Source organism: Rana temporaria, chromosome 2 (assembly GCF_905171775.1).
Source record: "Rana temporaria chromosome 2, aRanTem1.1, whole genome shotgun sequence".
In the NCBI taxonomy this organism is placed as follows: Eukaryota; Metazoa; Chordata; class Amphibia; order Anura; family Ranidae; genus Rana; species Rana temporaria.
In genome coordinates this window covers 517461061-517474191 of record NC_053490.1, presented here as the reverse complement: position 1 = coordinate 517474191, position 13131 = coordinate 517461061, and the positions used below count along the sequence as shown (strand labels likewise).

Below are 13131 nucleotides of genomic sequence, written 5' to 3'. Positions count from 1 at the left end.
AAGCAACCTAAAGAGCCAGTCATATATGCTAAATGTGCTAATGAGGAACATGTTGATAGAAGAAGTGTACAGAATGACAGAGAGATAATCTCATTAGTCTGCTGCTTCTCCTTCTACTGCCCAGTCACTGGGGAGGGGGTTACTGAAATGCAGCAGAGAAAAATCAGATCCTCCTTATTGCTAAATAAAGCTGCACATGGGGCAGAGCTGTGTAGATCTTGGGACTGGATGGACAGACATACAAAACCTTTGACAAATAAAATAGTTTATTTAACTGCCTGGGCTTCAGACTTCAAGAATAAGTGCACTTATTCTTACGATTCTCCCCTGACCTAAAGGATCCTACCATACTTACCATGACCCAATAGCTGCGACCTCCATTGTTTGTTTACATTCAACAGTGAAAGGCTCCCTTTCTTGGTCACGCCTGCACAATTCAGCACTACCTCTATGGAGCTTGCCTATGTCCAAGCCAGAAGATGGATCCATAGAAGCTTGTAATGTGCATGTGGGTGGCCAGAAGAGGGAACCTGTCATTGCTGAATGTAAACCAACTCTGGTGTCCATATTTTTTGGATCTAATCTTAGTAAAGGTGGGATTGTTTAGGTCCGGTCAAGGGGGTGTAGCGCTACCCCCTCAGGAGCCGCTGGTTAGATTGGGACGGCATGATTATGTTACCTCTGTGATGTGTCTAGGGATGATGATGGAGTAACGGAATGTCCAAACAGCAGGGTGTCGTTTTCTGTGCTTTATTTACTTGCCCAACATGGCAAACAGTCAACTTGAGGTGGACAGAGATAGGTTGGTGAAAGGAGAATTTGCAGATTTAGGCCTATAGATAAACTGAATCAGTCCTGCCTCCAATGGGACTTTAACTCACGTCGCCACTCCAGCCGGAGTGGGTAAAGTGTACCTGGACAGGCCTATCACACCGACCTGGCAGTCAGAGTATCACTTAGAACTTCTGAGAAGGAACAAGTCTCTGCCACTGACTTGGCTCTAGTGAAATTGCAATTAGGAGTGGAACCTCTGCCACAGGCCCTTTGCTCAGGAACAAAGATAATAGAGCGAATCCTCTCAGTGAATACAATTTTCCTGAATCTCTCTCAGGTAGCTTTCCATATGGTCACCGACTAACAGGTTGCCATCGAGCAAACTGTCAGTGTACAGTCACCGTGATCCCCGATGGATTGTCTAGGCCCTGTTGGATTGCCTGCCTCCGGGCTCACCTCAGACTGACTCCTCATCGAACAGCACAACTCGCTTGGGATCTTCCTCATGAAGTGTAGAGACCCAGTAAGTCACTGGGGCCCCTTTGCAGTTTTAGTTGCTCCGGGCCATGAGAGCCCAGAATCAGGAACTTTGTGTAGCACGTGCGCCCCGGCCTGGTAGGCCATCTCGCCGGGGCCCGTGATGTGCGCACACCCTAAAGGTGGGTGCCGCACCCGGAACTAGGAACAAACGAAGACCCCAGAAAATGGCGTCCGCCCTAGAAGTACCCTCCCCAGCATGCCCCGTGAGGGAGAAACTCCTCTGATTGGCTGCTGGCAGAAGGTGCCTTTCCCTGGACCCCTCTGGCGCCACCTGCTATCCAAAGATGGAACGGTATCTTTGGAACACAAAAATGAAACCACAGGACAGTCCAGCCGGACAGAAACCTAATTTAACAAATCATATTGAATGAGAGCAAAATAACTCTCTCATTCCCCTCTAAATTTGACATAGCACCTGTACTAAAAGTACACAGGCGCTACAGGGGCAAAAAGTGCACTTTATCTGAAAGTGCAATTACTTTTCAAGTTGTGTGGTTCGAAAAATTAGTTCCTCATAAGCCTCATAAGCCCCAAACAACTTTAATGTGCAGCCTGTAAACAATATTTATTTCTATTTTCGAAAATTATATCTTACATTTTTCTTCATAGATAAGGTTCAGTGCTCTGTGAGTCCAGCTGACAGAACAGACTGCGGATATCCAGGAATTAGTTCTGAAGAATGCCGTTCCAGAGGATGCTGCTTTGACAAATCTATTCCCGGGGTCAAATGGTGCTTTTTCTCCAAAAACTACAGTAAGAGTTATTCCTATACAATACTTACAATCTAAACAGAAGAGCGAGTAATACAGTCGATGTTGAAAATAAAATTCAGCTCTGAGGCAGGATAGGCTTCTCTAAAGAGGTGAGTTTTTATAGACCACCTAAAAATGGAGTAGGAGATAGCCGGAGAGATTGGGTTATTAAGTTCCAGTAGAACAGAGAGGCCTTGAAGAAGTCCTGAGCATAGGAGTTGGTGATGAGAGAACTGGACAGCAACAGTGAAAGGTTTCCTGGTCACTCCCGCACATTAAAGCTCCACCTTAATGGGGCTCATCTACAGTACTTCTATCTGCCAGAAAGGATTCCAAGTGACTATAATGTGCAGATGCAGCCAGGCGAGACAGCCATTTGCCACGTAAACTTTCAGTCTTCATGACACAATGCACTTACAGCAACAAACCCTTCCCGAAGTACTGTCTTCCTCTTCACTACTTCAACTGGTGACATGGTCTGTTCCTACCTGTCTGTGCTGTGCACATGACTTTGTAGCATTTGAGAAAGTAAAGCCTCGTACACACGAGAGGTTTTCCTGACAGGAAAACTGCGATGGAGCTTTGGTTGGGAATCCTGGCCGTGTGTATGCTCCATCGCAGTTTTCCCGTCAGGAAAACTTCCAGGAAAAAAAAGAGAACCAGCTCTCTTGTTTCCCGGCAGTTTTCCTATGTAAAAAACTGCGATGGAAATTACGGCGGCGTAGTGTATCTTAGATACGATCCCCAAAAAGGGGAAAAAAATATAAAAATTATATTCTGAAATGAAATTCAATAGCACCTCAAAACACTGTGACAGTGATATCAGGAAGGTAAGCGCTCCGTGAGCCCAGCTGCCGGTGGGATTGTGTCTAAACACTTGTATCTGGATACACAAGTTTATTGCCACTATTTTGGGACATTATTTATTTATTTTTTGCAACACAGGACACTTTGGTTCACTTTTGTGTATATCACTGTCACAGTGTTTTGAGGTGCTATTGAATTTCATTTCAGAATATAATTTTTATATTTTTTTCCCCTTTTTGGGGATCTTATTTAAATTTATATTATATTGTTTGTGTATGCACCATTCACTTATATTTGCGCTCATCATCCAACTTTATTCATTTTAATTTCTTTGTCGTTAGTACATTTTAGATTTGAGCAGCATTTATTTTTCATATACTATTGTTCTCACTATTTTCATTCCTCACGTTGATAGTATTGGCTAGCGCTTTAGTTCCCCCTTTTTGTAAACGTTGTATCTTAGATACGCTACGCCCGGTGGATATATGCGCCGATGTACGTGGATCTACCCCTTATTCTTTAAATCATACATTTGGAGAAACATTTCTCCATATTTTTTCATAAAAGCCTATAAACATTATTAATTGCTATTTCAAAAATAATATTTTCAATTATTCTTTATAGATAAGGCTCAGTGCTCGGTTAGTCCAGCTGACAGAAAAGAATGCGGATATCCAGGAATAAGTTCAGAAGAATGCCTTTCCAGAAGATGCTGCTTTGACTCATCTATTCCCGGGGTCAAATGGTGCTTCCACAAAAAGATCTACAGTAAGGCTTTTTCCTATGCTATAATTTCTATTATTATTATAATACACTACTTTTATAGTGCCAACAGTTTCTGCAGCTCTCTACAATAAAGTGAAAGTTCCTGAATTGGACTTGATATTAGCCTCTCACAGTCAGGGACGGATTCCTGACAAGGCCACTGAGGCCAGGCCTCGGGGCGGCAGTGAGTGTAGGGGAGGCGCCCAGGGGGGGATCCAGGGGAAGTTAGTTGCAGGTGAGTGCATTGAAGGACCAGGCCTTGGGGAGTAAAGGGAGTAAATCTGGGCCTGCTCACAGTCCCTTATGTAGCAGAGCTCAGCTTGGCAGAAAAGAAGCAACCCAAAGAGCCAGTCATATATGCTACAGAGATCATGTGCTATATGAGTGAGGGTGGGATTGTTTAGGTCAGGTCAACATGCCAAAAAGTGCAGTTACTCTTTAAGTCATTTGGTTAAAAAAATAGGAGTTCTTCATAAGTGCTGAAAACTATTATCATAGCTTCCAACTGTCCCTGATTTCGAGGGACTGTCCCTGATTTGGAACAAAGTCCCTCCGCCCCTCTTTCCTCCTATTTTGTCCCTCATTTTGGTCTGATCTACACCCTGTTCCAAATTATTATGCCAATGATATTTTTCTCATTTACCTGAATAATTGATGTAAACAACAGTCAGCATAATTCTCATGTTATCAACTATTAAGAGTACAATTCAAACTTTATTGAACAAACCTCCTAATGATAAAACAAAAAAAAAAAAAAAAAACTTACACTGCACTGTTCCAAATTATTACGCACAGTAAATTTCAAAACAGTTTATAGGTTGTAAGGAACTGAAAATTGTAATTTGTTGTGTTTGCAGCATATTTACTAGACATGTGCATTCTTTTTCGTTAGAATGCATTTTCGTCCGAAAATCGTGTTTTTTCGTTATCGTTTTAACAAACGATAACGAAAGTGCAAGAAACGAAAACTGAAAGATCCGACATAAAAAATGCTTTATTTTCGTTTTCGTTGCAGTAAAAATTCGATATAGAGAGATTCGACATTATAGGGAAAAGATCCGACATTATAGAGAAAAGATTCGACACTATAGAAATAATAGATTCGACATTACAGAGAATAGATTTCGATTTATGAGAAAATAGATTCGACATTATAGAGAATAGATTCGACATTATTACTAGTCATACAACATTAGAATTCTTGTAGGCGGAATATTCGAACGGAAATGCACGATTCGACGTAAAGATTCGCCGTTCTGTCGAATATTCGTTTGAACAATCGACAGAAACCAAAAATATTCGACGTTCTGTCGAATATTCTTTTGACCATTCAAGTATTATTGGATTTTCGGACGAAAGCTATTCCTCAACGAAAAACGAAATCAATCAAAACGATTTTCGGGAGTAACTAAATAAATTTATTTTCCAAACGAAAACGAAAAAACTAAATGAAATATTCCAGTCTGCACATGTCTAATATTTACTGAAATCAAAAGCTATTTCAATCAAACTTTGAACAACATTTTAACTTTTTTAAACATTTTAACAGGTCACGTTACATTTTAACATAGGACCCCTTATTTGATAGCAGCTTCACAAGTCTTGCATCCATTGAACTTGTACGTTTTTGGACAGTTTCTGCTTGAATTTGTTTGCAAGATGTCAGAATAGCCTCCCGGAGCTGCTGTTTGGATGTAAACTGCCTCCCACCCTCATAGATCTTTTGCTTGAGGATGCTTCAAAGGTTCTCAATAAGATTGAGGTCATGGGAAGGATGGAGGCTAGACATGTGCATGTGTTTTGGAATTTTGTTTTCGTCCGAAAACTACATTCATTTAGTTACTCCCGAAATTCGTTTTTATTTATTTTGTTTCGTTAAAAAATGCATTCACCCGAAAATCCGAATGAATTAAGGTTGAATCTGTCATTGAAGGCTTATGGTGTCTGTCGTATGTTCTAAGAAGATTCAACAAGCAGCTAAACTGTAGGACGCCGCGATCCATTACATTTCTGGTCAAATGTTTCGCCTACAAGCTATAGAAGAATTCTAATGTTTTATGACACTAGTAATAATTATATTTATAAATTATTATTACTGGTCAACCAACATTTGAATTCTTCTATAGCCTATGGGCCAAGCATTTGACCGGAAATGTACGATTGTGGCGTTGTACAGTTTAGCTGCTTGTCGAATATTCTTAGAACTTTCAACAGACACCATAAGGCTCCATTCACATCTAGGCAGACAAATTCGCGGCGTTTTGTCCCGCGAATTACGGAGGCAAATAGCGGTGTTTTGTACCGCGATTTGCGGCGACAAAACGCCGCGAGTGTCCGTCTAGATGTGCCCCTAGATGTGCCCCTCTATGGAGATGGTTCCCGAACGCCGAAAGCCGCCTGAAAAAAAGGTCCGGGACCTTTTTTCAGGCGGCAGGCGACAGGCGGCAAGCGGCAGGCGTGGAGATGTGAACCATCTCCATAGAGGGCAATGTCTTTTCATCCCTCTGGCGGCAGCGGCGTCGCACTACAGGCGACAAAATGCCTAGATGTGAATGGGGACTAAGCCTTCAATGACAGATTCAATGTTTTTCGCTGGTTCGTCGAATCTTTGTCGTTCATGTCGAATGGTCTACCCCAACACTGTCTCTATAATGTCAAATCTTTTCTCTCTATGTAGAATAATCTTGGACCAATAGACCACAGATTCGATAGACACAGATTGCTATTGTCAGCATCATGTCAAATTTTCTATCTATATCGAACTGTTGTAGCAACGAAAACGAAAAAATGTTTTTTTTGGTATAATTCTACTTTAAGGTGGCGTGGTAGCGGTGTGGCCCATGCCTGCATAATTTTGCTAATAGGTGTCCCTCGTTCCCATCTTACAAAAAGTTGGGAGGTATGTATTATGTAAGCATTATTGCTATTTCAAAAATAATATTTTCAATTTCTCTTTATAGATACGGCTCAGTGCTCAGTGAGTCCGGCTGACAGAACAGACTGCGGATATGCAGGAATTAGTTCCAAAGAATGCAATTCCAGAGGATGCTGTTTCGACTCATCTATTCCCGGGGTCAAATGGTGCTTCTTCCCCAACAACTACAGTAAGGGTTATTTCTATGCTTACAAGCTAAAAGGGAAGGGCGAGCGATACAAAGAGATTATAACTGTGGGGGGGATCAGTTGATGGAGAAAATAAAATCCAGCTTTGAGACAGAATAGGCTTCCCTAAAGAGATGAGTTTTCAGGAATCATCTAAAGATGGAGTAGAAGATAGCTGGAGAGATTAGGGTAGGGAGTTACAAAGGAAAAGAGATGCTTTGAAGAAGTCCTCAAATTTGATTTGTTCATTCCTTTTTATTGGATATGTTTTTATAGCAGAAAGTAGAAAAATATATATATATATTTTCAAACATTTTGGTCTTTTTTTGTTTATATCGCAAAAGAAAGCTCTATTTGTGTGAATAAAATTATAAAAATGCCATTTGGGTACAGCATTGCATGACCGGGCATTTACCAGTTAAAGTAGCACAGTGCTGAATAGTAAAAAATGGCCTGGTCGTGAAGGGAGTAAAATCTTCGGTGTTTAACAAAACTGTGCTTACTAAATATGAATAAAGTATACTTGAGGTAACATATCAGTACATTACTTCACATGCATGGCTGCAAAAAACATAATACACCATACTGACTGTGCATATTTTTGGCTGTGCTGTTGCATAGTGGTGCTACTAATTTGTGACGCTATTCATACAGGAAAAGTTAGGAAGCATAAAGTCCATTGTTGTGGTTGCCCTGGGTAATGGGTCCCATTGGAAGGGCATGTGGACAGCAAAACAGATTATATAGTACACCATAGACATGTGCGTTTCCGTTCGTAACTAATGGATTTTCGTACACATTTGTTAGTTTTCGTACATTCGTATCAATTCGAACATCCGAAAATCTGAAAGAACCAAAATATGAAAATTACGGAATTACGAATAAGCAAAATAACGAACAAGCGAAAATACAAACGTATGATTGGACAATCTTACTAAAATACGAAACACTGAAAAAGCAAAAGAAGGAAAATGACATCTATAATGAACGATTTGCATTATTTTCATTTGTGTGTTTTGTAAATCCGTTTCTTTGTCTGTTCGTAAATTTGTGTACTTGTATCGTAAAAGTTTGTTCGATAGAGCATACACACGGTCAGGTTTTTTGGAAAACGCTCATTTTGACGTTTGTTGGCAAAAAGTCCGACCGTGTGTACGGGGCTTAAGAGAAAGTATATTTTAATATGGATTAGCCGCGTGTTACTATGTATTTACGAAAGTACAAAATTACGAATCCATTAAATGAAAATTATTATCTAACAAAATTACGAATTTTTAATCAATGAAAATAAATTAGACAGAATTACGAATCATTCAGTATAAACGAAAATAAAACTCTTACGAAAATACGAACGGGTCCGAATAGGAAAACTTGCATCTTACGAAATACGAACGGGTCCGAATAGGAAAACTTGAGTCTTACGAAATTACGAATCTTTACGAATCGCCGGAACGAGACGAAACGGAACAAAAAAATAAGAACATTTGTGTTGTGCACATGTCTAGTACACCGGTCCTCTCTGCACACCTCCCACGCTGGGCAGCCCAGGACCAGGTTGGTCCCCTGTATTGGACTCACTAAACAGGAAATGACATACATACAGGGGAAACCATGTCACAAAAATATTATCCCCCTACATGCACCAATTAAGACTTAAAGGTACACTTACAAAGATGCAACTTAGCAGTAAAAACATTCTACCAAGTAGGCACCTACAGTACCTTTGTGCACTCTCAAGGATCTCATTTGAGTGAGGGTGGGATAGTTTAGGTCAGGGCAACAAGGCAAAAAGAATAATCGCACTGCAATATCGCAAGTGCAATATGGAGAAAAATTTCCTCAAAGTTCCTCATAAGTGCCAAAAACTTTTATTTGCAGCCTGTAAACATTATTTATTTATTCTTTCAAATCTTCTTATTAGAGTTTTTAATAAACGTATATATCACCAATGCAGGAATAACCTTGTACAGACCGCCAAAGCGCTGCATGGGCATCAACAACAAAAAATAGAATACAAAACAACTCAAAGTGTGTGTGTGGATGGCCCATCCCAATTCTTAAATGTAGTTTAAACAAAAAAAAACTGTAGGCCAGCCCGGCCTTGATCCCCCTTCTACAGTATTAAAGCAGAGGTCCACACAAAAATGGAATCTACGCTGTCCTGATTCCTCCCCCCCTCCGGTGTCACATTTGGCACCTTTCAGGGGGGTGCAGATACCTGTCTAAGACAGGTATTTACACCCACTTCTGAACATATCTGCAGGAGTCTATGCCACAGAAGGCCCCCCACTGTCTTCTGGGAGACTCACGGATCCCAGAAGACAGCAGGGACCAGAGGAATTGTGCAGCGTGAGTCGCGCATGTGCAGTAGGGAACTAGGAAGTGAAGCCGCAAGGCTTCACTTCCTGATTCCCTTTTCGAAAATGGCAGTGGCAGCACCTGAAAGCCGAGCAATAGCTTGGCTTCGGGTGATGACATCGCAGGAGCGCTGGACAGGTAAGTGTCCTTATTTTAAAAGTCAGCAGCTGCAGTATTTGTAGCTGCTGACTTTAAAAAATATATATTTTGGCGGACCTCCGCTTTAAGACTGCTGAGCTAAACAAGAAAACAGTAATTTACCCTTAATAAGAAACATCGGACACAATTACCCCAGACTTTATTAAACTTCTTTGGGCAACCTCTATTATAGTAGGTGTCCTTATAGAGAGGAATGGCATAATTAACCAGTTTCATCCAGGTTGAAACTGTTGGAGGAGTAGGTTTTTTCCAGGTCAGAGTTATTGCCTTCCTTGGGTAAAAGAGAAGGCGTCCTAGCATTGTCCGTTCCGCCACTGTAGGGGCCAACTCTTCAACCATGCCCAGTAAGCAGACACACAAGGAGGGAGAAAGGTTCTGGCTAGAAACCCCTTGTATGGCATGAACCACTGCCTCCCAGTGTTCTGCGATGACTGGGCAAGACAAAAAAATGTGAATGAAGTCCCCTCTGGAGTGAGAGCATCACCAGCAATCAGGTGGGGTGTTTGGAACCATTTTATGCACTGTGTATGGTGTATAGTAAAGTCGGTGCACTACTTTAAATTGAATAAGACAGTCCCTAAGTGAGACAAGTTGCTTAAATGAGAAGTCCCATATATCCGACCAACCATCCCTGTCAACATCCGGAATGTCTACTAGCCATTTATTCCAAAGAGCTGACAACTCCGTTAGTGTAACTAAGCACAGGTGACTGTAGAGCAGCCTTTCTCAACCAGTGTGCCGCGGCACACTGGTGTGCCGTCAGAGGTTCTCAGGTGTCCCGCGGGGTCAGTGGAGAAAAGGCTGTCAGATGAGCCTGCTCTCCTGCCGAACTGTGAGAAGCTCTGTCGGCTTCAAAATAGAAAGTAAAGTGCATAGGAGTGTGCTGTGCTCTCTGCTTCCCCCTAGAGTGCAGTACCTGGCTTAATGAGGAATCTGGAAAGGTACTGAGCTAGAAGCTAGATTCATTTTAAAATGGCTTTATACATGTGTCTGTGTGTGTGTCTGCACATGTGAGTGCATGTATGTATGTGTGTGCATGTAGGTATGTGTGTGTGTAAGCATGTGTGTATGCGTGCGTAAGCATGTGTGTATGCGTAAAGTGAAAAAAGTGGTATATAAATCCATAATTTTTTTTCACTTTATTTTTCTGTATGAGTGGGTATTGTAGCGCTGCACTCCTTTGTATTATGTATTGCTTTGAAGTTTTTGTGCTGAACTTTAGTGCTAGCTGCTTCATTTATTTAATTTATTTTTTCAACATATGATACACAATCATTTATCTTCACTAATTTCCTTTAGCGCTGCGTCAGCCTTAGGGCTTTTCTCTTTTCCATGTGTGTATGCATGTAAGCATGTGTGTAAGCGTGTGTAAGCATGTGTCTGTATGTATGTGTGTATGTTACTTTTAATCCTGCCCCCCCCCCCCCCCCATTCCTGTACCATCAGAATGGCTTTTGTAGGGCTTGTTTGATAGCAGCAAGGACTGAAAAGCAATCCATGCACAGATCGCTTTTCAGAGGCATTTGACAGGCGGTAAAGAGGCATTATGTTGCTTCCTCACCACCTGTTTTAGGCCCGTAAATGCAGCATCACTACACTGCAACTGTGCAATGCACACAGTTGCGGGGTAGTTGCAGTGCAGCCCTATTCACCCTCTGTATACCTCCAGTTGCAGCCAAAGCATGTGAACACCCTCAGCTGTTGCCTCTGCAGCTAAAGGTGGAGAAGTTGGGGGTGGTAAAATCAGCTCAACCATGTGGTTTTACCGCCCCTATGACATGTGAACAAGTCCTTGGTTCACATCTGTGTAGCTGCATGTAGGGCAGTCCATTAATTTCCGTACCCACAAAATGCAGGGAAACAAGTCCCCAAACTTTTTTTTTTAAATTGCACTGCAGCAAAAGCACCCCACGTTTTCCAATCTGTGGGGGTACCATTAAGAGTTAATGGTACCCCTAAAGAGCAGAGCATTTGTCTGTGAGCACGATTTTTCCCGTGTTCTGCGACACACCAAGCCTTGGACTGGGGTGCCTCAAGACGGAAAATACTTTTTAAGGGTGCCCTGACTAGAAAAAGGTTGAGAAACACTGCTGTAGAGGACCACTGTAAACATTATTAATTGCTATATCTTCATAGATACAGCTCAGTGCTCCGTGAGTCCGGGTGACAGAAAAGAGTGCGGATATCCAGGAATTAGTTCTGAAGAATGCCAATCCAGAGGATGTTGCTTTGACCCATCTATTCCCGGGGTCAAATGGTGCTTCCACAAAAAGAACTACAGTAAGGGTTTTTCCTATGATATCATTTCTATTAATATTATTATAATACACAATATTTTAGTGACAACCATTTCCAAAGCTCTTTATGATAAAAAACAAAACACTGTAAGTACCTGAATTCGACTTGGTATTAGCCTTTACAATGTTCTATGTAGCAAAACTCTGGGAAAGAAAGAAGCAACCCAATTAGCCAGTCATATATGCTAAATTGATCATGTGCTAACAAGGGGCATGCTAATAGGAGCGTGCAGAGTGACAGAGAGATAATCTCATCAGTCGTCTGATTCTCCATTTACTGTCTAGTCACTGGGAGGACAGCAGAAGAGAAAAATCTGGTATTTTGTCTTGCTACATACAGCTGTGCTTGCGGCAGAGCTGTAAAAATATTGGGACTGGATGAAAATAAAGACAGACCCGTTGTCAAGTAAAACAGCTCACATAAAAATATTTCATCTATATGTTTAATTGTTTGCCTGGGCTTCAGCCTTCAAGTAAGTGCTCTTATTCTTTCACAAATTCTTTCGTTTACAAACATTCACAGTACAGAGCAAGTAAAAAGCATCACTTCCCGACAGCAGCATGCATGATGACGTCATAAATTGTCTCTGCCCTATATTTTTCGAGGCAACATACATCTTCAGGGGACAGGAAGCAATACCTGACATCTCTCAATATATATGTGTAGCGCCTGTGTACTTTCAGTCCAGGTGCTATCTTAAATTTAGAGGGGGATGAGAGAGTTACTTGGCTCTCATCCAGCTAATTCATGTAAATTAGGCCTCTGCTTTAGCTGGGCTGCACTGCCAGTTCATTCTGTGTTCAAGGGGTGACTTTCCACCCCGGGGCGACAGGTGGCGGCAGTGGAGTTGAGTCCGAAGCGCCTCTTGCCAGCAGCCAATTGGGAGGGGTTTTCCCTCACTGGGCATGCTGGGGGAGGGTACTTATTACGCAGACGCCATTTTGGCGGGGTTCTTCGTCTTCTGGTTCCGGGTGCAGCACCCACCTTCAGGGTGTGCGCACATCACGGCCCCCGGCGATATGGCCTACCAGGCCGAGGCGTTCGTTCTACGAGGTGTCCTTGGTTCCGGGACCATGTTGGCCCGGAGCAACTGAAGCTGTGGCAGGGCCCCAGTGTTCGACTGGGTCCCCCAAATTTTTGAGGAAGATCCCAAGCGAGTTGTGCTGTTCGGTGGGGAGTCAGTCTGAGGAGAGCCCGGAGGCAGGTGATCCAACAGGGCCTGGACAATCCACAGGGGATCGAGGTGACCGGATATTGAGAGTTTGTCTGTTGGCAACCTGTCAGTCGGTGACCAGTTGAGGAAAACTACCTGAGGGAGATTCAGGCATTAAATTCACTGGGGAAGATTCACTTCATATTTCTACGTTCGAGGGAAGGGCCTGTGGCAGAGGTTCTTCCCTGATATCCATTTGCACCAGGTCTGTGGCAGAGACTTGTTCTTCTTCCCAGTGGTCCGAGTGATACCATGGCTGCCAGGTCGGCGTGAGAGGCCTGTCCAGGTACACTATACCCCCCTTGGCTGAGGGGCGACAAAAATAAGTGTTATTTGAAGCAGGACTGCTTCTTTCTTGTTCAA

At 42.3% G+C, this 13131-nt stretch overlaps 1 protein-coding gene across 1 annotated transcript in view; it reads left to right on the top strand.

Annotated features, from left to right (window-relative positions):
• The window catches only part of LOC120928375 (integumentary mucin C.1-like), a 66382-nt gene that overhangs the window by 35561 nt on the left and 17690 nt on the right, over positions 1-13131 (top strand). Inside the window, exons 7-10 of the mRNA XM_040339473.1 lie at positions 1924-2067; positions 3498-3641; positions 6599-6742; positions 11394-11537. Of these exons, the coding sequence (XP_040195407.1) occupies positions 1924-2067; positions 3498-3641; positions 6599-6742; positions 11394-11537 (576 nt within the window). The remainder of the gene's footprint in view (positions 1-1923; positions 2068-3497; positions 3642-6598; positions 6743-11393; positions 11538-13131) is intronic.